Below are 26,004 nucleotides of genomic sequence, written 5' to 3' on the forward strand. Positions count from 1 at the left end.
ATATTAAGAGAAGCAAACAGCTCTTCACGAGCAAGTTGTCTGTTCAAGTGGCACATGACACATCTCCTGCTTCAGTTTCTCCTGCAAATGCTGCTGCCAGGAAAAAAATGACCTTTCCAAAAGACCCACTGGTGATGATGAGTCAACTCAGTGCAACAGATTTAAACATTATGATATATTGACACATCTACCCTGACTCAATCCGATATAGTAAGTATAATGGTGGAGGATTACTTTAATGATAATGTAGAAATTAACATCTCACACAGTTCCTTTGAATACTAGGAAAAAATGCAATCGTAGTTCCTTGTACAAACTAGCTTTGGTGTACTTAAGCTGCCCACACTCCAGTGTGTACTCAAAAAGAGTGTTTAGGAACCTTGTAAGTGATCGGCATAGGAGGATACTTACCAAAAACTTTGTAAAAAAAAAAAAAGAGGATGTTCATCAACATGAACTACAAATTCAAGACCTTAGTTTACAACAAACAATGGTGTCCTCCATTGAGGATAAGCTAATATTTTGTGATGATTATACAACAACAGTGATGAGGGTGATGATGGGGATGATGACATCTTCCAACTGTGAGGATGATTAACACTGTTAGCCTTAAGCCCATTGGTAGCTTGGTCTAACTAAACCACCAAGATGTTTTATTTTGTGGGGGCCCAAACAAATCATGTACTTCAGCCACAAGAGAGACAGTTTCATTAGCAGAAGTGTTTGGTTTGGTAAACTGTACATGTCTTTTTTTATATACAACATAAAAGGTGGGTGGAAGGGCTCAAGGACAATTCCATCGTGCAACACTTTTTTATTATGCGTTATGTCAAGATTGTGTGTGTTTGACAGGCAGCATATATTACTGTACTTCACTGGAGTGTTTGGCCCCCAATCAAAATTATATTAATTCAAAGCAAAATTCTGAAAAGTCTCAAGCGATTATCACCACTATGCTTCCATAAAATTAATGTGAATAGTTATGGTGACAATATGAATATGTGTAAGTCAGTGGATTATCTCAGCCAAACTAAATTTATAGAAATACTAATAAGTTCCCTCTGGTAATGAGACTCTCTTTTATATTCCCCCTAATTGACGTCCAGAATGTCCTAGTTGTTCCATTCAGCTTTCTTACCCTATAGTAGCTGTTGAAGTATCAGCTCCAGCAGTCTCAACTCTCCTCTAGAGGAGCAGTATACTTCTTGATCTGGACAGCCACTTGTCACAGGTGTTGATGTTCTTATATCTGTAGCTTATAACTTGTATCTGTATGATTTGATTTCATTGAACATGGGAAGTTTGTTATTAAATTATTAATCATCACTTTATACAATTATCAATTTCTATTGGCATGAGGTCTGTGATTTATAATGTATTATTTTTTATATTATACTAAGCTATTAAGTATTGATTAATTAAAACATTCAATCTGGTCGTATACTATTACATTGCCATCCTCTCTGCCATTGCTGTGCCACTATATTTCAAAGATGCGCTATATTATTTTAAAGTGCCATGTGTTTGGGCCATTTATCTGTTGCTTACTCTAGCCAGCCAGCTTACTGCAGCCTTTGGACAATATTGTTGCAAACAATTTTGTGACCTGTGAGGTAGTTAAAATGGACTAGAAATTAAAGTTATTGATGCTAATAATACTGTAGCCTGTTTTTATTCATTTTTAAAGAAATTCAAAACCAAAACACTTAATGGTGGTTTTGTCATAACCAAAATCAAAACCAAAACACAGTGGTCTGCATCCATCTGTAGTTATCACAGCTTATTATGTGTACCCTCAAATCCCCCGAAAGTTTGGGGAGATGGTGTTTATGCCACTGGAACTTATAGAATCATGAACAGTCTATGCCAGTGGTTCCCAAACTGTGCGCCACAGCACCCTGGGGTGCCTTGGTACACTTGCAGGGGTGCCTCAGGCTGGTGGTCCAGCACCAAATCAAATTCTTTATGGTCATGTATATATGTGGACAAACAGAAGTGCAAATTTGTCCACCACCACTATATAACCAAACCTAAGGATGACAGGTAAGCACAATTTACTTCACTTTACTACATTTTTTTCTGAATTTCTCAATATCAAACTTTTGGCTTCGAGGTGCCATGAAAACAATGCTGATGAACTAAGGTGCAGTGATTCACAAAAGTTTGGGAACCACTATGCATTAGATAGACAATGGCAGCAGACTAGAAGTAACTTATCTTTTTTTGTATAGGTTTAGGCACAGGTGTTGAAATGGGTTCCAGTCAATAGATATATAGTAAAAAGGTCGACACATCAAGACAGACAGCAGATGTTAGACAGGAAATAGATCAACAGGGACAAAAGGTCAACAGGGACAAGAGGTTGACACAGAAAAGGTCGACATGGATGAAGGTCGACAGGGACAAAAAGTCAACAAAAAATGGTCAACATAAGTTTTTGTTTTTTTAATTTGGATTAGGGTTAGACACTTACTGGAAGGTTATGGTTCAGCACTTACCCCAACGGTTAGGGTTAGGCACCAGCATAGAGTGTTAGGGTTAGGCACCAAGGGGAGGGATAGGGTTAGAAGAAAAAAAAAAAAGTGTCCACCATTTTTGTTTCAACCATTTTTGTACCACCTGTTGACCTTCATCCATGTTGTTCTCTTGTCCCTGTCAATCTATTGCCCATCTAACATCTGTTGTCTATCTAGACATTGTATAATTTCTGTACATCTTTTGTACCAAACCCGTTGAAAATGAGGACAACTCCAGTTTTCATGACCCTGGATACCACATAAGCTTTAATAAAACTGCTAATTTTTAAAAAAGGAAAAATGTCTTTCATACCTCCAAAAATCTGTCTTGGGAGAAGGAAAACAAACAAAAAACAGCATTTCATAGATGAGATATTTAGCTGAACAAAATATGTTCTGCATTTCAAGCTAATGAAGCATATGATTTTACTGACTTCTTATGAGATAAACATTGATCCACTCATCTGACTTTCGCATTCTAATCAGTCAGCCACAAAGGTGTCGACCCTGTAAAATTTTAGTGTGACACTTCCCAATATATTTGCAGTTATTAATTAACATTTTTATTTACCAGTCATCCCACACCTGTAAATTACCTTACTAACCAAAAACAAATGTAGAAATGTTTTATATTTATTTTGGAAACATTTTGGGCTCAATATTTGGAAATTGTGGAATAAGCAAATGAGCAAAAATCTCGACTAATTGTAGCAGATTTGATCAGCCCTTTAGACTGCATCCAGACAGATGTATATTCTTTATCTTTTGAAAAAATTATTTTTTTCAACCTCACACTGAATCCTGTAATATGGAAAATGAGACAGCCCTCATCTTCCTCATGTGTACCTGATGTTTTCTAAAGAAAATTGTTCATATGCAAATAGACACAAAAAATGGGGCAAATTATTATAGCTTCTCAAAAATGTATTAAAAGTGCATGGACCCCCGTTATTTGTTTTTTGCAAAACCACCCTGAATTGTTTTGGTTCGGTTTGGGCTTTGGTTGTCTTTAAAATTTATATAAACAGCTATAGCTGTTCCTTTAATATTATTAACATCAATAACATTCATTTCCAATAGTTTCGACCACCTCACAGCATCTGAAATCACTAGGGAAGGACTTAAATGCAATTCAAAATATGTGAAATCTGGATTTTAGGTCCGAGTTCTAAACTTGGAAGAAGACCAGAGTCAGGACTCAGTTCTACTAGGAACCCCAAAGTGACCTGAGTGGAGACTCTGTTTGACTCAGAAACCCAAATTTTGTGTGTGTTTAGTTTTCAGCAAAACCAATCCACTCATCTCTAAATAATTGGGCAAGCCATGGAGATGTCAGAGATCTCTCTAGAGGCACCTTTGGTATCTCTCCGTAATAAGCATGAAGGCTACTTACTTGCTTTTCTGAATACACATACTGTAACGGAATCGATGTAATACCGCCGGCCGCAAGGCCGGCAGTTCGATTCGCGCCAGCGTCAGGCTGACAGTGGAACAGATCCCGGCAGCGGTAGCGCTGGAAATCCCGATTGTCCCCAGGTAAGTATGAACTAACCTAACCTACCCCCCTAACCGTAACCCACCCTTAGGGATGCCTAAGCCTAACCTCCCTCCCAAGTGCCTAACCCTAATCCCCCCTCTAAGTGCTTAAACCTAACCCCCCCTTCCCCGCTGCCTAAACCTAAGTCCCCCGGGGGGTGCCTAACTCTAACCTCCACCCGGGGGTGCCTAACCCTAACCCTCCCTCACCCTAGCCTAACCCTAACCTCCCGGGGGGGTGCCTAACCCCAAGTCCCGCCTGGGAGCCCAAAACCTAAGCCTCCCCCCCTGAGGCTGTCCGCTCGCAGTGCCTGGCATCCCTTCGATTGAGATGCCGGGCGCTGGTCTCCCGGCATCGGTGAAATGAGCGGCGTCTACATCTAGATGCCGGTCATTTCATCCTCGCCGGGATATGACAGTCGGGAAGTCAGCTGTCGGTATAATGTCAGCTGGCTTCCCGATTGCATCCCTACTGTAACATCATCTGAGGATGAGGCTATGCTTACTTTTCAGTCACGACGCTACCTCAAGATGTACTTGCGCATACACACCCCACTTGTAATCAGATCCTTACATTTTTTTAGATCTCTTGCATTCGCAATACCGTTATGTATTATATCAGTACATGTATAATGTAATATAGACTGGACAAATATTACCAGGGGGTGAGATACTGTAACACCTCTCCAGTGAATCTCTTTCTATCAAATGTGTCCACATACATCTACCCGCCGTGTGCTACAAGTCGCTTTACATATAACGCGTGAGCGCTTCCCCTTCACATGCAAATAGGATGCACAAGCAGCTTCTGTTGATCAAAATGATATGTGGCATGGCTGTATTTTGTGTGCAACTGCGGTTATATCTGCATGCGAAATGCTACATTACAGTGTCAGCACATTCAGATGCACCTGCACATAGAATATAGGCATGCTGCATATCATTTTAATCAGCATCACTGTGTAAATAAGACGTATTTGAAGTGTAAAATAACACAAAAAGACGCTCGGTGCTACAGAGTCATGGCATGGCGCAACTAGAATGGTTGTTTAATGCGCAATGAGGCTAAATGTATGAGGACACATCTGTGAATTGCTGCGCAGATCCTTTGTCGCTGCGATAGGTGGCAATGCAGGATATCTCGTAGCACAGATGAGTAATATTTTATCAGTGATATTTTCATTTACATTTGTGTCCTTGATCATCGAGCCTCAATATGCCATGAAGCACAATATGCCTGGAGTGAGTGAGCAGTCAGGTCCAGTGCAACTCTTGTAGTGTTGGACTTCGATTAGGATGAGCCAGGAGACTGTGCCGATTAATTTGATATGTGACACTTGTATATCTGTGCGCAACAGATACTGTAAATGGAACTTGGTGTGGAAAAAAGGTGTGGCTGCTCCACTGAAATTTAACTACAAATAGGTATGTTATCTAGCCTTCTAGGAGAAACTAGCTACTGTATATGTGTTGCTACTTGTTACCCACTGTTTTTACTTTCTGTACCTGCACTTGCTGTAAGAAAAAGCCATCACACAAACATACTGTAAAAGGACCCTTCCAGGCTTCGCTTTGTACCCACCAGGTGGAAGAGCAACTTGCAGATGAACGTCACATCTGTCACTAGCAGCGATAGGCTGCCAGCAACAGAGCAGATGAAGTCGCAAGGAGGTGGATGTCCTTGGACCTCGCTGTGTCTTATTAAATGCTGATGGGATCTTCATTAGTATCATTGCGATAGTAAACAAAATATGCCTCCAGCAGTAAATGTCCATATTAAATGGAGCCCAAAGTACAGATATTTACAACTAGTATCCAAAATGATACCTACTAGCTTTATTATTGTTTGATTGCAGATTTTAATATAATACAGAACCTGGCAAATGTTACAGAATTTAATTAATAGGAATTTAAGGAAGAAGAGAGACTTTACTCATCCTCAAGCATGTAGCAAACATGAATTGGTATCACCAAATGTGTATCAATGATTTATAGACAACACCCAACAACTATTTATAAAGAGTGATTGGATTGCATGAATGAGGTTGGAAATTAGTTGAATGTTGCTTTAGGGAGAGGGTCATGTTATATTAATTTAGTTAGTAACTGGGTTGATAATGTAGGGATTCATTTATTATTTAAAGCAGACAGAGGAGTGATGTAATTTAAAGGTTAACACAATGTAAAGTATTGCAGAGTTTAATTTTTACTGAATTGGTGTAGCATAATATTAAGTGTAGTGTTTATTCCTATCCAATATTTCTTCAAGAAATAATTACCCTCTTTATTTCATAGTTGTCATAATAAAGTTTTACATTGAGGATTATACTAAATATGCTGTGATCACATTCTTGAAGTTAAGAGAATAGTCATCAAATCAATTAGTATTTGCTGGTTTTCGAGAGCTGACCTTTGGTGGACTCCCCTCTGCTAGACAAAAAAAGATGATTCGAGAGGGGCACCCCCAAAAGGAGGACTACATAAAGAAACACCAAATACCAGTATTGGGTGACCCTGTCGACTAAACCAAATACAAGTGAAAAAATGTTACAACAACATTTACAGTTGTGGACATTGGACAATCACCCTCACATGAACTTAATATTTTAACTAAAAGCCCTTTACCAACAATCTGTTTATGCACAACTCACAAAATAATAGCTAACCCCAGTGGTTATGGTGAAATGTATTAGTTCTAATTAGAGACATGCAGAAGTTTGGCTCAGATCTTCCAGCTAAGTTTGAATCATGGAACGAGGCAAAACGTCATCTGTCATGAACATATTGGCAGAGAGGTCTGTGAAAGATGACATTTGCCTTGTTCCGAGATTTAAACTTGGTGGGAAGATCTGAGCCAAAACCTAACCACTCATCTCTAGTTCTAATAGACTACAATATGCCAAAAGTATATGTAATATTTTATAAGTATATCTTTTAAATCCTGACCATATTAACTTGGATCACTTATAGTATCCTATTCTAAAGTGGGGCATATAAGATCATAGGATATCATGCTATACTGGTATGTGTCTATGTGTATATAACATTCTACATATGATTTATTTTTATAAATCAGAACTAACAATTTTGTCACAAAATAAATATATCTTCACATACTGTTCCCCATGGTAATAATGCATATTAATTAAATATATTAGAGGCATTCATTAAAACAGGATAAAAATGCTGTAAACAATAGTAATCAATCAGATTCTATGATTTTCCAGTACTGTTTATAAAAAGAAAGCAAATGTCTCAACAAGTTCTCCAAGTAGCAGCACTGTTCTTGTCTATAATAGTATATCATAACCATGATATGTCACTGACAGCACACAGGAGCTTGGCCCATTACACATTTAGAAAACTCAAACTGTCAAACTGTGTGTCTGGCCTGTCAAAGCACAATGAGGGAATGTGTAATAGTTCAGGCACTATAGAAAGTAGGACATTCCTCATATGTCCAGTTAATGTATTAGTAACCCAATTTTTAGGTTTCCTGTTTTGTGGAAGGGTTAAGAGCAGTCTGCTTAATACTTGATCTCAAAATGAATATATCTAAGTAATGGTAGTTATCCCTATTAAATACATGTCTGCCAACGGTTTTGTGTTTATGTAATAGTACACAAAAATCACCAGTTTCCTTACTCTTCTTAAATGTACATACAAGTACAGTAGGAGATGTTATACAGCAGAGGTAATCATTGTGAACTCTAACTTTTGTTGAACTATAACTAAACATGACCTGCCAGCAGCCAGGGGCAACAGATCGGCAAAGCTAGATGTCATCTGCGCAAAACTGACATGATATCACATTATGCATAAATACTACAAAGTACTGTATATCACTTTCAATTATATAACTGATTGTTCTGCTAACTGAAATAAAAATAAAAAATTCCTTACATACATTTCTTGCGCCTTCCACAGTAGTGTTTTTTCTCAGCTCTTTCATGTATGTAATCTGTCTTTTGGTGGCCTGGATGAAACAGTCTATCCTGGTACAGCCAGTTTTCATTTTCCAGGTCAGGCTGGTTGTCAGCTAGAGCTAGATCATCATTGTACATTTGTCTCTCGATAGATCGCTTGTATAGAACATGGGGCTGATGACCATCTGAAGTAGAGTAATTGTGTTTGAGTGCTATATGCGCAGGCAGTGGTTTCAGGAAATAATCAGCTTCCTTTGTCCTTATTAAACCAGACTAGAAAGAGAAAACACATATATAAATATATTACAACCATATGAAGCTACAAGGGAGACCCACCAATGAGTAAAATCAAGGCAATCTTGGGCAGCTTTTGTGTCTCAACAAAGTTAAAAAACAAACATAACTTCAGACTTGTATTTAGCAAGCTTTTAATCCATTAATTGTTAGATACATAATAATACTCTAATTTAGTGTAAAAGTGAAAATAATCACAAAATATATTTTGATTCAAAGTTCAAGTAAAATGCAAGTATTCATGACTTTAGAAGTGATACTATTTTTCTCTGGCTAAAATATAGCATTGGCTTTACAGTATGTTAAACCAGTGGAATTCCACAGGCTCATTAATTATTTCACCTGAACATCTGAGATTTGATAATGGAGCATTAACATAGTAACAAAATGGTTATAGCTTTAAGTGTAGTGCAAGTTGAGAACTGTTAAGTTCCAGATATATAGTGTGCTGTGTGCATACTACACAATCCATGCCTATCACAGTCCCGGTCAGCAGCATGTCAGAAACCTAGCATCACTTTGTGTAGTTAAAACTTTAGCTTGTCCTGCATTCATTTTAGGGAGGTCCTGGCATTATGCTCTACTGTCTATTACTCATAGTAAAGGAATCAGGACATCATTAGATTGAGTTATTTAATTTGTTTATTTAAATGACCAAGATTGATTTACTGCAGAATATGATGTGCCATCTATACTTAGTTACCGAGCTAGAGGCCCAATGCCAATGCTATGAAATTAATACTACCATAAAAACAGCTGCATAGAACATCTTTTCCTGTTAAATTAAGAGGTAACATATCAAACACGTGATGTTGAATATCTTGGTGAAATGACACAAAATATTTGACAGTAGTTGTAACGTTACTAAATAATTACAACGATCAATAAGTGCATCATGTGCTGTTTCTCAGGCAATTCATTCTGGATTGATTAAAGTCATTTTGATGCTATTTCTGAAAGCAAAGTGGGTATGTGACAGTATAAAGTCAAAGTATAAATTCAAAGCATAAATTTATAATATTGACTTACCACTGTGCATTCAAAGCATATTTAAACTAGTTGATCCATTTTGAAAATGAAAAGGAAAGACCCAAATAAGTAAAAAAAAAATCTACAAATACTGTAAAATGACTATACATAAGGCTAATAACTAAAGCTAAAGTGCTACAGATATTTGAGGATATTGGTTATTGTTACTTTTATCATACCTCCCAACATTGGCCCGCCACAAGTCAGTACAAGCAGTGAGTGCCACGCACACAAAGGGTTCGTGGTCTGGCACTATCCCACTCCCTGAGCTGAAAACACCCTTGAACAGCTACGAATACCTCAGGACTGTCCTCTCGAAGATAGACAGTTGGAAGGTATGTCTGCAGTGATTATGCACAGCCTGTTATGTCACTATCAACAGTATGCATTGAAATCTGCAATATATTGCTATATGAGAGACATGCACTACATCAACCAGTACTAGTTTTTAGTTAGTCAACTGTAATGCATCCAACAGTACAATGATGACACACTTGCATTGCTTTTTAAAGCACTTATAAAAGGACACCTCAGTGCCTGCCAACTGCTCTGACCAGCTCTGTACCACCCTCCCTCCTGTTCTGTAATGCCTGCCCCCCACTCAGTCCTGCAAACCCCCAGCCACTCTGTAATACCACAACCCCCCACCCCCGCTTAATTTTGTGATAATAAAGACAATGACCTACATTCTTGGAACTGTTCCCTTAACTTCCATGTTGTCTGCCTTATTACTTTGGATGATAACATTTGGGACAAGCACTTAGTTGTGCACTACAGTTCCCTGAAAATACCTTCCAACACTGCAATACAAAGCAGCTATTTAATGAATTATTTGCTCCACCCTTAAAGCAATGCTGTAATATACTAACCACAAACTTCTGCCTAAGTCTGTAGAACAAACAGCCATTATGAATTAAATATTTAAAAAGATATCTTACAATTATGCTACAGTATTATTAACACTATTTTACCAATAAAGGTTACAACATGAGACTAAATACCTTTTATTTTACTTCACTTGTGTTTTGAAGAAATGTAACATTATAGACCTGATTCAGAGTTACACACAAGTCAGCTGCAGGTGCATAAATACATAAATGTATATATTTGCCTGTATTCTGAGTTGGCCTCATCTATGCTCCCGCACCACCCTTTTTCATGCAGGTATATAACATGAAACTTTTCCAAACAATCTGAGAATAGGATGGCGCTGGATATACAATGAAAAAATAAATAATAAGATAAAAAATATGAAAATGAGAAATGTTAATGTTCAAACACAAATAAGACTACTTAGTCCTCAAATCAGTTACTCAGAAGTAGATGGCCTTCTTTTACAGATGATCATAATCTTCTGGAAAACTCCATTTTCATGTGTACCGAAAAGAAAAGAATACAAAAAATTCCCTTTGAGGAATATTTCTAGTGGGAATATTTCCTAAATTCAATAAAAAATAGACCTTCACTAAAAACAGGTGCCGTACCCCGACTCACAATGTGACAAGTGGGGGGTATTCCTATCTGGGTATCTTTAGGTCCTCCTCCTCCCTCTTGATTTTATTCCCCAATGACTAGGAGACAAATGTGACAAATGTAATCCATAAAAGGATGCGTACCCTACTTACAAGTAAGGATGCATCTTGAGGCTCATCAAGGTATCTTTATCCTGTCCTCCTGTATATTCCTATAGCAAGATGTATGGTTTATTCTTCCCCTTATGTATTCCAGAACAGTGATAACTGGAATAATAAAGTTCTTATATGCAGATTTAAAAAAATTAAAACCAAAATACCATAAAACATGATCAAAATTCCATATAGTAAAAAAATGTTGACCTGGTGGTTGGAGTCTGGAAATCCAACAGTTTTTCACCAAAATCAATCCCCAAAGTATTGTCCAAAATATCCAAGGTGTCAATATAAATAATGGTGCAAAGCAAGTCCCAAGAACAAACGCATTTCGATTTGCTTACCTGCAATCTTTTTCAAAAAGCAGATCGAAACGCGTTGGTTCTTGGGACTGTGAAGTCAGTCATGATTTGAGCTGCCCTAATAATCACAAGAAAGTGGCTAATCAAATCATTAAGGACAGGACTGAGATACATTGTTTGTGCCTCAATAATACCTAGTGGATGTATCTGTCATGAATCTCTATTGTAGTACATACAGTAGTGTGCAGGTGACGGGTCCACTTTACCAACACAAATGAATGTAAAACAATATTGTAGGCAGCTTTGCAATTGTGATCCTTGCAGATATGATAATGGAGCATCACGCCTACTGTGCATTAGTTATCCGAGCTGCGTTGTCCAACGCAGCATCGGATACACTGCATAAAATCGGATGGCTAAGGTGACCCATGGGGTCACGCAGCAGGCCACCGCAGTTTAGAGGAAGATGCCAGGAAATCAGTCAGCCGACAGAGATCCTGGTCTCTTCCCCCCCCCCCCCAACAGCGGTGACACGCCTCTGTTTCGGGTAACGGAGGCTGTCGTCGCTCCCTCCCTGCCCCCAAATGGCACTAGACTGTGAATCACTGACAGCCTGTTGCCAGTTTACGTGTGGCCTTGCAGACCCGTTCTGCACATGCGCAGAACAGGTCATGCGCTGTGGCAGATTCCCAAACATCGGGAATCTGCGTTCAGCAGTGCACTAGCTTGCCCTGCTGAATCAGGCCCTATGTACAAAGTGAGCCACAATTTTGCTAAGGATTATCAAATATTATAACAAAGCAACACATGGAACCTCAGTGTACGGTATTTGCAAAGTGTGTTTCATATTGTTAGGATTTTTTTATTATTATTAATCATTTGGTTATTCTTGTTGGTTAACTTAAGAACAGTCCAAGACTCTATGTTGAAACATTTTATTTATTGCTGCATAAAACAATATTTCAGGGTAAATTATTCATCGGGTATTGAAGTTGTAGTAGTAGAAACTTGCAGGGAAATAGTGGTTAATCTAAACTACAGTTGTTTTGCAATTCTTTATGGAGAATTTCAAACAGTTGATATATTGAGGAAAATTTCCATTTTACAAAGTGACAGGTTACACATCAGCATCCCAATATTTTACATGTTACAATACAAAGTGCTAAATTTATGAAGGTATGCTTTGCCAAACCACCAGAAAAAAATAACAAATATCCTACTGGAAAAAAGAGGTGATTGTAAGGGGAGAGATAACTATAACTCACACCGATGAGGCAAACTGTTTGCAAGAAGCTTTTTTACTATCAAGTTAATGTATGGTAAGTCAAATGGCCTTATCCACATATTAGTAAATTTCCCCCTTGAGCTGTTCTTATGTTGAGTCACTACTACACATGTGCAGTATCATCTACATAATATGAATAATACTGTGGGTTACTTAATTCTTGATTTGAATGTCATTATCTGCATATTATTTTATTGCAAATTAATAGTAGAACAATGTACCCACTTGTGATTCAAACAATGATTAAACCATAGGGGTCAATCCAATTAAGTGCGAGATTTTCACATCCGGGAGTAAGTGCATCTGTATGCCGCACTTACGGTACCGCCAGACTCGCAAATTTCTGTTTGCAGTCCCATAAGGCTGCAAGCAAAAATGTGCGAGTCCAGGGTGAGATTGGGCCGCAAAGGGGGCAAATTGCTATGATGTTGCCAGCATTTCTATGCCATTCCAAAAGCAATTCACCCCTTTCGCAGCTAACTGGATTGCTTCCTTAGAATCATATATAAATGGTACTGAAAGGGGAATTTTCTTCTGAATTAACTGTGTTCTCTCAGTTGTTTCCAACTTTTTTGAATCACGGTGCCCTAGAGTATCAGCATTTTTTTCCCGGCACCCCTAGGCCAAAAGTTTCTTATTGAGAAATTTTAAAAAATACATATTAAATTAAGAAAATTGTGCTTATCTAGCATCCTAAAGTTCAGTTATGTAGTGGTGGACAGGGTTGGGCTTCTGTTTGTACACATATTTTTTTTGATTGGCAGCCACTTTCACTGGTTTTGCCTATAAGATTGACCATAAATAATTTGATTTGGTCCCAGACCACCAACCTGTAGCACCCTTGCAAGTGCCCTGAGGCACCCCAGGGTACCACCGCACACAGTTTTGGAACCACTGTGTTAGCTTTTACTAAACAGGTATGTCAGAACAGATTGTAGAGTATTAATATCAAATGTCAAATCAGCTACACAGATTTAGAAACTACAGCAAGAGTGAATGTTTTTGTTTAAGTTTATATTTTATGGTAGTAGGTATGTCTAGTCTTTACAAAATACAAAATAATCTGCAGTACAATATGTTTAAATATTGAGGTTTCAAATACTGAAATATCTGAAGTTGAACAACTTCATTCTGTAACTGATGCAGAAAATAGATACTTATGACCACAAGGTCGATACACTGAGCACTTTGTAGTTATAAGTATCTATTTTCTGCATTATTTATATGAAAAACAGGTTACTTTCCTTATTTTGACTACAGCTGCAGAGTGGTGTGAAACGCCAGAGTTAAATAAGACCTTTTTTCTCGCATATTCATTCCGTAACTACCTACAGTGCGTCTATTTTAGCTTGGTCCAAGTCTTGTAGATCAATACAAGCCATAACGGCGGCTGCAAGGTCCTGCAATAAATGCAATTATTGTGTCTGGGCTATCAATGATGGGAGAACATTTGATTTTTTTCATATAACAAAGTGACAAATTACTGTTTTTAGTATTTTGTATAATCAGAGCTGGGGTGAAGCTAGGTTTTCTGTCACCTGGTGCAAAGACTCAGCTCAGTGTGCTCCTCCCCCCAATAGATAGTAGTAACCTTTGGCTTGTTTGAATAGAGATGTTACATTGTAAAGATTGAAATATATGCAGTTTGAGGGACAAACTCATTACATTACACTGGAAGTTGCTAGCACTTGCTACATTTATGTTCTGGTTGTGGGGTATCTTTACTTTCAATGGTACATGCAGGCTCCATTGTCTCAAGATTTAAAAGGTAATTATTGCTGCCTGTACTACACTACCTCAGTCACCACAGAGCATTGCAATGACCATCATATAAAACAGAAATCACCAAAGCATCAGTAAATACCAAATAATATAGACAGCATTAGTGACTGCCATAGAATATTAAAAGCATCAGTGACCTCCATATAATACAGAAAGCATCAGAGACTGCCAGACACTATACACCGCTTTAGTGACCTGATCACCATATACTACAGGCAGTATTAGTGACTGCCATATACTACAGACAGCATTAGTGACTGCCATATAATACAGACAGCATTAGTAACCACCATATACTACAGAAAGTATCAGTCCCAGAAAAGTGGATCATGTCAGCTTCACTGGCCTCATCGGCATGAATTTCACAGCCATCCTGAGCAACCCGAGGAATACTCAGATGGCTGATGTTCATGCAGTTGATCCAATGCTGTGTTCTTGGATGCAGCAGCAGATCACAGAAACTGACAGGAGGTGGCATTAGCATAATTTTGCATTGCCTCTCTGTACAAAGATGAAGCAGTGACGCAATTAGCATACAAAAATGAATCAGTCCCAAAGTACAGTGTTTATGAGAAAGTAAAGGAACAATCCCAATCTTTACCAGGTCTGAGCTTCAGTAATGTTAAAATCGAATTACTAAAATCTTGCTCCACAAAATTAAATCTTGGTTCTGTATTATTCTATCAAACAGACACAATATTTCTATGGGAATCACTTCACTTTGTCCAACTCTTCCCAATTACCTGTGTAAAACTCACCACTTTCAGAAAAAAACACTATTTTAATTTTGATGTACTGTAAATTTAGGTGCAGTTGTGCATAACAAAGCATGGAGTGGGCCATAATGCTGTATTTACACTGTGGAGGGTCCAGTTTGCCCTTTGTAAATTACCTCTTCATAAAGTCTAAGCATATCATCTCAGGGCCTGATTCTGCAAGGATTGCAACTGCTAAACCATACGCAGATGGCCAATTGTTTCTCACTGCGAATGCGTATTCATCGCATTGCACATGCGCGAAGGCAGCACTGCGATCGGGTCTGTGATCACAGTGACTATGCAGTCCCATCGCAGAGTGATTGACAGGAAGTACCATTTGGGGGTGGTGTGACGGGGGGTGGTGGTTGGAGAAATGCAGGTGTGCCAGTTACCGATGTTTTGGCTGGATTGCAAAGTATTACGGATGTGCAAGAGGTGCAGTGGGCGTCTACATGTTGTTAGTGAGAGTGCTTTGCAATTGAAATAATTAGCATACTTTCGCAGGAGAACTGAGTGCACAATTGCTACTGCAATCGCAATAGAGATCCTTGCTGAATCAGGCCCTCAGTTCAAAGATTTGTGAGGAAAAGCACAGCATGCACCATATTAGTAGATTGAAGTTTTTTGAAGTGGCAGTAATAAAACTTAAATGTAAAATATATAGGATATACTACAGGAGATCATAAACCTTGAACCTATTTGCAGCAAATATATACTGTACCTGTCAATACTGTTAAATGCTGTTTCCACAGGGGTGTAGGGCTGGAAAGGACATGAGCACCCTATGTTATTTTTCTCCCTAGAAACACAATTTTCCCCCGTTAATTTCTTTCCTAATCCTCCCTCTAACACATTTCCACTCCTCTGTAGGGGATCGGCATGAAATACCGCCAGATGTTAGCCCGGCGAATGTTATACCGATGCCGGAAAGCAGAACAGTAGGATCCCGGCTAAGGTAAGTTTTTTACTATCCCTAACCCTCCCTTAGGGGTGTCTAAACCTAACCTCCCCCCATAAGTTTGTAAACCTAACCCCCCTCCCCGCAGCCTAATCCTAACCCTCGGGGGGGGTGCCTAACCCTAACCTCCCCCCAGGGGTGACTAACCCTATCCCTCCCTTCCCTTAGCCTAACCCTAACCCCCCTCCCCCGCGGCTGTCTGAACCCGGCTTGCCTTCGTTTCAAATGCTGGGTGTCGGGCTCCCGGCGTAGATATAATGACAAGCATCAAGAATTCGATGCCTGTCATTAGTCCCCTGCCGAGATTTGACAGTCGGGAAGCCGGCGGTCAGCATTTCGACTGCCAGCTTTTTGACTGCATCCCCTCTGTAGCAACATATTTCTTCACCATCCTTCCACTTCAACATGTTCTCCTCATATCTGTAGCAACGCATTTTCCCTCCCACCATAGTTCTATTGTAACACATTCCTACTGTACTTCCCATCTAAGTAACACAAAGGGGAGATGTATCAAACCTTCAAGAGATAAAGTGGAGGTTTCTCATAGCAATCAATCAGATTCTAGCTATCATTTATCTAGCACAGTCTATAAAATTACTGTTAGAAGCTGATTGGTAGCTATGGGCAATTTCACTTTAGCTCTCCGAAATGTTAGGTACATCTCCCCCTAACTTCTCTATACCCATAACCCCATCACCACTCTATAATTGCAATCACTTCTCACTTAAGCTCCGTAGTTGTTACACATTTCTCCCATATATCTCCTCTATAACACATCCCCTATAACTTTATATTGTCAAATCTCTCTCTTATACCTGTACTCTGTTGTAACACATTTCTTTTTTCAGTCTTCCTCTGTAGCATATTCCCCACCATTGTAGTAACACATTTGTTTCAATGAATGACAAAGTCACACTGTGGCTATGAAGACTGGTCATGATAAGATAATACCCAGTATAATGTAAGTGTCAGACTCAGGACTGGAATCTGAACCAAGATAGAGAACTGGAATTAGAGCTGCGAGTGCTTGCAACTGATCATAGGAAACTTAGTCCTGGTACCTGGTGACAGGGACTCAGTGCTGGAACCAACTACTGGGAAATCAGATAAACACTGCTGTAGAGACTCAGAGCTGCATAGTACCAAACCTGGAATCAAGAAACTCAGAACTAGGGGTATATTTATTAAAGTGTGAGCTTTCAGAAGTGGAGATGTTGCCCTTAGCAAACAATCAGATTCTAGCTATTATCTTCTAGAATGTGCTAGATAAATGTAAAGTAGAATCTCATTGGTTGCTATGGGCAACATCTCCACTTCTAAATACCCGCAATTTAGTAAATATATCCCCTAGTGTCAGGAAATGGGAACTCAGAACGAGCAACAAAGGAGGATGGCTCTCCCTGGAACCCACACTACAGCACACAAGCTGGAATTAGAACCCAGACTTAAGGGCAGAGAACAAAAAGGTATGATACCCCAGACCCCCAATTAAACTAGCCAAGCAAACTGGGAAACAACAACCCATCACAGCCCTGGAACCAGACCCTTGAAACTCATCCCAAGTATAGTCACTCAGAACAGGAGAAACCAGCCATTAAAATTGCCTATGGAGAAGAGCCAGAGTTAAAATGTGGTTGGAATGAAAATCTGGTAAGGTATGAAAACAAATGACAATCAGCAATTTGCTCCCAAACGCCAGAAAAGAGAAAAAACTGTTGTTTGAACAAATTGTTTAAATCAAACATTTAACAAACTTGTCTGAACGACCATTTTCATCTGTTTTCTGGCATTTAGGAGTAAATAGCTGATCATCATTTACTCCCATACGTTACCAGATTTTCATTCCAACCAATCAACTAGTTGGATGGTTGGACAGAAAATATTTACGTGTGTACCCAGCTTTAGATGGCCGTACCCAGCAGCCGATTAGTTTGTTTACATCCCATGCTGTGAAGAGCAGGGATGTTGCTGAGGTACAGGGGAAGTGCAGAATACAGCAATGTGGCAGCGCCGGGTGCGGTAAGTGGGGTTAAGACTCCAATTTGTGACAGTAAATTAGGACACATAAAGGGAAAATACACTGAGACCTTGGACACTGAAAAAGAGATAATACATTGTTTCTAATTACTGTTCCAGCATCCCAGGAACTCTGTATCGGTCCTTCAAACCACAATAAGTTGCCTCATGTTACCTGCGGTATTCATGTTGTGCTGCAGAAAATGTTAGCACTTATCTAAATAAAAAAATATACAAGATGTAGTCCTTGTACTTACAGGTATATGAAAGAACCTGGTAGGGAGAGGGGTAGTAAACCTCATGGGTAAAGTAATATTACCCTTTCTGCATTTATTAAGTGCAATGCCTCCACCCAATTCATGTTCTTTCTCTAGGATGTAGGTTTTGGCATGGTTGAACAGGGATGACTCTCTAAGTCTCATGACTCACACTCATTACAGGATAAGGGGATAAGCCACTCGGCATAGTTATTAAATGACCATTAATTAATTAACATTCATGAATTGGCCTGCTAGTTGATATGTAGTCAGTAATATATTACAGGTTTAATTTGTAATAAGCATGCCCATGTGAACATTAATGTAACTGAAAAAAATAAAAAAATGCAATGACAATATTACAACATATTGGTAGATGAATATTAGTAGATGAATATTTAACAAACAATGGTATAAAGCAGGGATGGGGAACCTCCTGCCCGGGGGCCGTATAAGGCCCTCGGAGTCATTTGGTCTGGCCCTCTGAGCTTTTTCCTGCTAGCCTCATCTGTGTCTATAATGGCACCCTGCAGCCAAATTCTATGCAGTAGTGCCACCTGGGGCGTCCTTAGGATGCTTCAGATGGTCACACCACTGCCCTTACAGCTCCGGATTTTCTGTAACCACTGGTGATTGTGGCCCCACCCCCATGTGACATCACATGGAGGGGGCTTGGCCTCCACCAGGCCCGCAAATAATGTTATATATATCAAAATGGCCCTCGGCAGAGAAAAGGTTCCCCACCCCAGGTACAAAGCAATGACATTTAAGAAAAGAATATATACAGTATAGCTATATCTGATAATAGTTAAAATTAGTGAACAAGTGCAACTTGGCAAGTTCACAATTAGGATACCTTTAAATTACTTTTTACTTAGCGAGGGTTTCAGCATATTCACCTCTTCTCCTTAGTATTTAAGTACTTATGTCCCTCTTTTTCTCCCCTAGCACTATCCATATTACCAGTGCTCAGCTCCTGTCCTCCTGTCTAGTTCATCTTATCAGAAATTCTGGTTACAGGATCACTGAGGACTGAATTGATTCCCACCCACAACTCCTGCTAGCCAAAGCGAGTTGCCCTATCCATGAATCCAATTATCTGTCCTACCCAGTCTGTGGTGTTATTTTAATGTTTTGTATTTCGCTATCATTTACCTAGCATAGTACTATAGTACTTATGCTATGGTCTACTGCTTTTTATTTCACAAAGAGCTCATTCTAGGCTTTGAATCTGTTGAACATTGCATATTAAACTAGATTATTAGCAGTCTTTGAAGTAATGATGAAAAAGATAATAACTAGGAAGGGTAATGAAGATGGGAGGGAATCAGTATGATATACTACCAGCCGCGGTTCAAATCCCGACAGCGGAAGCCCGGCAGGGGTGAAGATCCTGAAGCTAAAAAAAGTATGTACAACTAACCCTATTCTACCCCCTAACCCTAACCCTCCTTTAGGTGCATAACACTAACCTAACCCCCCAAGTGCCTAACCCTAACCCCCCCTAAGTGCCTAAACCTAACCCCCCTTCCCCACAGCCTAAACTCAAACCCCCCTGTTTCCCCTAGCTTAACCCCAATCCTCCCGGTGGGGTTGCCTAACCCTAAGTCACCCCTGGGAGCCCCTAACCTAACCCTCCCCCCCCACGGCTGTCCGCGCCCACCTTAACTTCGAACAGTATGCCAGGTGTCGGGCTCCCGGCGTAGGTCTAATGACAAGCCTCGGGATTTCGACGCCTGTCATTAGTACCTTGCCGGGATTAGACAGACGGGAAGCCGGCGGTCGGCATTGCGACCGTCGGTCGGCATTGCGACCGTCGGCATTCTGACTGCATCCCAATGGGAGATGTAGTCCCGAAAACAACTAGTATGAAGAAGACTATGATGTGGTAGTAGCTCAAGCATCAACTACAGTTTATTTAATACCAAATTTTTTGATTCTTCAACAAGAGAAGGATAAAATAAATGAGATGGAATGAGTAGTGCCTTGGACAATAATTACTATAAAATGTAGGGATGATGTAAGGAGTGGTCCTGGCAGTATAAAGCAGTTCAAGGACAAGCCTGTCTTAAATAGGCTGCAATGCTGAACATTGGCTACAGATGTGGTGGGGTGCAGCATATGGTAGGTTACTCATACATGTAGCAGAAACATACCATTTCTGGAAAAAAGTAAGGGTTTTATACTGTATAGATGGCTGGATATGGGCTCCCTCTGTACTTCTGGCATCTTATACATGTAGAGGACCACTTGCAACTTATTCACTAGCAATGTCAACTTACTTTTTGAGATTGGCAGTTCCCAATAGCTTTTACTGGCTGGTCTTTGGACAAAACTGGTCACTCTCTAAAGTTGTGAGAGAAAAAAAACAGAAGACTCTTTGTGGGGCACGAATGTAATAGTGAAGAATTATTAGCTATAATGTAACTTTTATCGTGAATCCTAAAATAGGTATAATAATTTTAAACAAACAAACAAAAAGGTTGGAGAAAAATTAGAGACTCTTAATAAAAAAAGGAGTTTATAGTATAAGTATATCATATTGTCATTTGTATACCTGACAAATACATTATCTAGTTTTGTTACTTTATTATTGTCACACGGATTATGGCCTTTTTATAGTGATTTATCACTATTAACTATGTATTATCATGATCAGAATGTGCGTCTTATTCCTCAATGATATCAGGTAAGATAGTTGCCACTTTTTTAAAGGAATAACTGTATCCAAACACTAAACTGACAATTAACAGTAAAATTAGCAAATGTACTCTAAGTGGTGCAATACAGACTCCAGAATCTTCTGGTAAGTTTTGAAGTATAGAAAACTCCTTGGGGTAAATTTACTAAAACTGGAGTCTGATAAAGTTTTTTGTTTTTTTTTAACTCGATTAGTATCGCCGAAACTCGGGTGATTTGATGCTTCTGAAATTCACAAATTTACTAAGAAGTGAGTTTAGCTGAGAGTGAGTTGGCAGATGGTTTAGCAGATAGAGATTTTTCCCCTGGGTAGCAAATTTAGAATGAGATTACTCACCCTAGATTGCAGTGTCTTCTCTGCCTAAAGCTGGGTACACACCTATACAATCACACATTTGATGCGACGGTTCGATCGACAAAGCTCCCATTCGGAATTTCCGATCACAGTCCTGCATGTACACACATATACAATCCAATGTGCGACCTTCAATCCCGCACAGCCGTAATATCGCAAGGAAATGATTGTACCAGTGTACACATTTTCCTGATTTTGGGCTGCATGCCCAGAGAGGCAGCCCCAGGTTTGTTGTACAATCATGAGAACAGTCGCAAGAACGGTCGAAGGTGCATACACACAGCTAGAATAGCTAGAATCTGATTGGTTGCTAAAGGCAACATGTCCATTTCTAAAAACTCTCACTTTAGTAAATATACCCTGTAATGCACCATGTAGTGCTTTTTTTTTAGCTTATGTTTTTCACTTAACTATAATAAGATTACTGAGGCGGAGTACCCAGGAGAATGAGAGTAACCCTTCAATCTGATTCTCCTGCAGTGCCTTCTACGGAACACTCCACATAAAACAATTAGTGGATTACCCATAACAAATGTTAAGGAAAAAAGAAAGGTACTCTCTTTTTGTGGGGCACTCAACCTACTTCAAATGTAAAACTTAGCTTTTAATCATATGCTAATAAAAATAATAATATGATTATATTATAAGAACAAACATGTATACACAAAACATTGAACAAACAAACACAACATATAATCTGGGCCAGGGTAGGTCCAGTGATAGGTGACTGATATGAGATAGGAAAAAAGAGTATATCCAATCTCTAGGTTCCCAGTAATAATGGGTCAGACACGCTAATTATGACACTGTGGTCAAACAAATGGCGAAAATAATATACAAAGAGGGGTTATATCGTAAATGAATACCTGCCCATCAATGTAAACGTCGGTGACTACCTTATCAAATTCCTGGTATTCAGGGCAATTCACAGTTAGCTATCTCCCTGAATACCAGGGGGCTGATCAGGTAGTGTGCGTATGCATTGATTAGCATATTTTCGCATCGGCCGTGTGTGTGCGAGTGCTTCTGTGCGTTCCTTGCTGAATCAAGCCCTAAATACTGACAGATAATTGGCAGTGAGAACATTTTCAAATTATTTCATGTAGAAAACCAACCACCATCTATTACATATGCATAGGAAAATGAAGACTGTCACATAATTATACTTGATTTTGACTGTTCTTTTTATTGCAGATTTGTGGTTTTCTATACGCTAAAAGCATATATATCTAATGAGCAGGGCCGCAACCAGGGGTGTGCGAGCGGTGCCGATGCACGCCCCGAGGGCTCTGTGGGCAGCACCATCACTGCCCCAAGGCCCCTGCATCTGGTTAGCAGGGTCACTGGTGCAGCACTCTGCAGCCAGTATCGCTGCAGCAATACAGCCTGGAGAGTACTTTAGACACTCCAGGCATGCACCCTGCAGCCTATACAGTTTTGCTATTAGGGAATGCCAAAACTGTTGCAGGGCATGCTGGGACTTGTAGTTTCACAACAGCTGGAGAGCCACAGGTTGGCTAGGCCTGCTATACAGTATACTTGCCTACTCTCCCAGGGCCTGCGGGAAGATCCCGATTTTTCGGGCAACCCCACCACACCCCCGGAGAGGTAGACAGTGAAGTGGGCAGAATGGGGAAAATTTTCCCGGGGATCGGCGGGTCTATGAGTCGGGGTCAGAGCATAATGATGCAATAATATGACAATCATGACATATGGCCCTGCCCCCAGTGAAATATGCATAATTCCCAGCATTTTGCCATGAGGGGTTATTGGTGAGATTCCTCGTGGAATAGTCTGGCCCTGCCCCCACCTGCATCTCCTCTCCGTGCAACTCCCGGAGATGAAAATAAAAATTTCGGTAAGTATGCTGTACAGCCACCACCCAAATCACTCCATGAAGTGTTGTACTTCCCGGTTCTAGTGGACTCGGGCCCCACTGCATGACATCATGCGTTTTAAAGAGGACATCTGTTTTGCACATATGAAGAACACATCTCCTCTGACTCCCCACACCCCCAGGTAGTGATGCAGTACATGACCACCCTGCTGGAATTGCGCCACAGAATGCCTTGCAAATGGCATTCTGGAGAACATCTGCCGAGGACATTAGTGTGAAGAGAGGAATTTTGTTCAACCCTGAGCACTATTTGGCTGATCTCTGTAGAGATCAGCTTTAGCAGGGTAGACTGATCATCAGTTCCCCTTGACACACGCTCCACTTCGCTCTACATGTGTGGAAGGGTAATGCCCCATGGGGGTGGTGTGGTATTACCCCATGAGGGTTTCTACTATTAGTGAAGGGGGTGGGGGATGGGTTAAAGTAATATGATGCTGGAAAGGGAGGGTAAAATAATTAAAAAAAATGATACTTGTCACAGAGGAGGAGGAAGGGGCAAAAACAGGGGCTTTTTACAGGATGGGGATGGTTGCTATAAACTGTAAAACAGTTATTCTTTTAGCACTAAATGGTTGTGGGAGTTGGTACTGTTAATATGATTTATAACCACTGGGGAGTCTATTGCCAATTGGGGGTGGGAAGTAATTTTATAATGGGGGCCTATGGACATGGGGTGTGAGAAACACTCCCTAGGCATATAATAAATATATATATATATATATATATTTTTTTTTTTTTATTATTATTTTTTTATTATTATTTTTTGGGGGGGGGGGATTTTTTGGGGGATTTTTTTTTTTGTTTAAATAATATATTTAAATATATTTTTTTAAATACTTTTTAAACTTTATTAAAAAAGAAAAACAATTTCTGAAAGGTTTTTGGGGAAAAAAATCCTTGCTTCCTTGTGGCTGTGCAATAATGTCCCTCTGGCACACCCCTCCTCATCAATTTTCATGCACTTGGAAGCACTTAAATAGCATAATTTGGAAAACACTGACGTCATTTTTCAGGAGAATTTCTTTAAAAAGCTCAAAAATGTGTTGAATTATGGGGGACAAGTATTTTGGAGTATCAGTCAGATGGGTAAAGAGTTTTTCAACTTGCAGATGGGAGTTAAAGATGTGTCTTCATACACCATTGTTTCAGTCATACCAAAAAGTCCTGTGTGACTTGGCTTGCGCCGATTGTGTTTTAACCTGAAAATGCATCGCAATCGATTGCAACAAACAGCTTCACAAGACTGCACTGATTAATTTGAAATGTGACACTTGTGTACATCTGTGTGTGACAGAGTCTGAATCTGTACATGAAATGCGACGATGGAGCATTTTTCCAGGTCAAGTTCTGTTGTACTTTGCATACAGATTCAGGCGCACACAGATCTAAAAGTGTTGCATATCAAATTAATCAGTGCAGTCTGGTGAAGGACGCGAAAAAGATGCTTGGCGCAAGTCACACAGGATCTAGTGGCTCACTCACGCCAGGCGTCTTGTGTGTGCTTGGCGTATTAAGACTAGGTGCATGAGAACACATCTGTAGTGTAGTGTTTTTACCCTATAATGTTTCAATCTTGCTTAAAGATAAATAAAAGTCACATTACATTTTCTGTACCTCAAAATACTCTAGGGGCATTCATTGCGAAGAATACTTGTTTTTCCACTGCTAATAAAAAAAAAAGGTAAAAATCAATCTAAGAGCCTAACATCCAGTGGCGTAACTAGGAAGGGGGGGGCACACAGAGTGCGGTCCGCACTACACAGTAAAACAAACACACCGGCGCTGGGTAGCACACTTACTGACAGTGAGTGTACTACCTGGCGGCAGTGTGTTTGTTTTAGCAGCCAATGAGAGTCAGATAGACTCTCATTGGCTGGTGCACCCAGGACCAGAGCCGGGCTGGAGTTCACCCCCGGCTTCCACAGTGGGGGATCTCTCCCATAGTGTTGAACAGGACGACGGAGGAGGGGACTGCGGAGGGCCCCCCTGCATTCATTGCCAACACCCCAGCAGCACCTAGACACACACTGTCCTACCCCTGATTTTACTTCCAAAACACCCTAGCAGCGCCTAATCACATACTCTCATTCCACTGCATTCACTTCCAACACTCCAGCAGCACCTAGGACACACAATCTCACACCCCTCCACATTCACTTCCAAACCACCATAAGCACCCAACACACTCTCCTGCTTTCTCTGCCAACACCCCATCAAGTAAGTGTTTTGTGTGTTTTTGTGTTATATATGGAAGGGGCACTACTGTCCGGGGGCACTGGCTGGAGGCACTGTATAAGGGGCATTACTGGCCAAGGGCACTGCATAGGGGGGGGACCACTACTGGGGGCACTGCATAAGGGGTACTACTGGGGGCAATGCATAAGGGGTACTACTGGGGGCACTGTATAAGGGGCATTACACTGCTACTGGGGATACTGCATAAGGGGCACTAGTACAGTGGGCTTTGAAACATGGGCACTACTACTATGGGAATTGCATCCCAGAGTGATGAGAAATGGTGGTGTGTAATGTTCCAAATACCCTAGGTACGCCACTGCTAACAGCCTTCTATGTCATCCAGTGTTATCTGACACTTTAGGGTTCAGGGTGCTTTCCCCATTTCTTCATGCACTTCCCACCCCAGGTCAGATAGAATTACCACTTGGGTGTTGCAAATACTCTTCAACAATTAAATTGTGCAACTAGTGGAAGAGTACATACTGAAAATAGACCATGAAATGCGATAAAATCTCAGCTTAGTGCAG

At 40.1% G+C, this 26,004-nt stretch overlaps 1 protein-coding gene across 1 annotated transcript in view; it reads right to left on the minus strand.

Annotated features, from left to right (window-relative positions):
* Positions 1-26,004, minus strand: part of ADAMTS16 (ADAM metallopeptidase with thrombospondin type 1 motif 16) — a 337,999-nt gene that overhangs the window by 259,093 nt on the left and 52,902 nt on the right. Inside the window, exon 4 of the mRNA XM_088442271.1 lies at positions 7,960-8,251. Within this exon, the coding sequence (XP_088298397.1) occupies positions 7,960-8,251 (292 nt within the window). The remainder of the gene's footprint in view (positions 1-7,959; positions 8,252-26,004) is intronic.

This window comes from Taudactylus pleione, unplaced genomic scaffold, assembly GCF_031769625.1.
Source record: "Taudactylus pleione unplaced genomic scaffold, aTauple2 ptg000309l, whole genome shotgun sequence".
In the NCBI taxonomy this organism is placed as follows: Eukaryota; Metazoa; Chordata; class Amphibia; order Anura; family Myobatrachidae; genus Taudactylus; species Taudactylus pleione.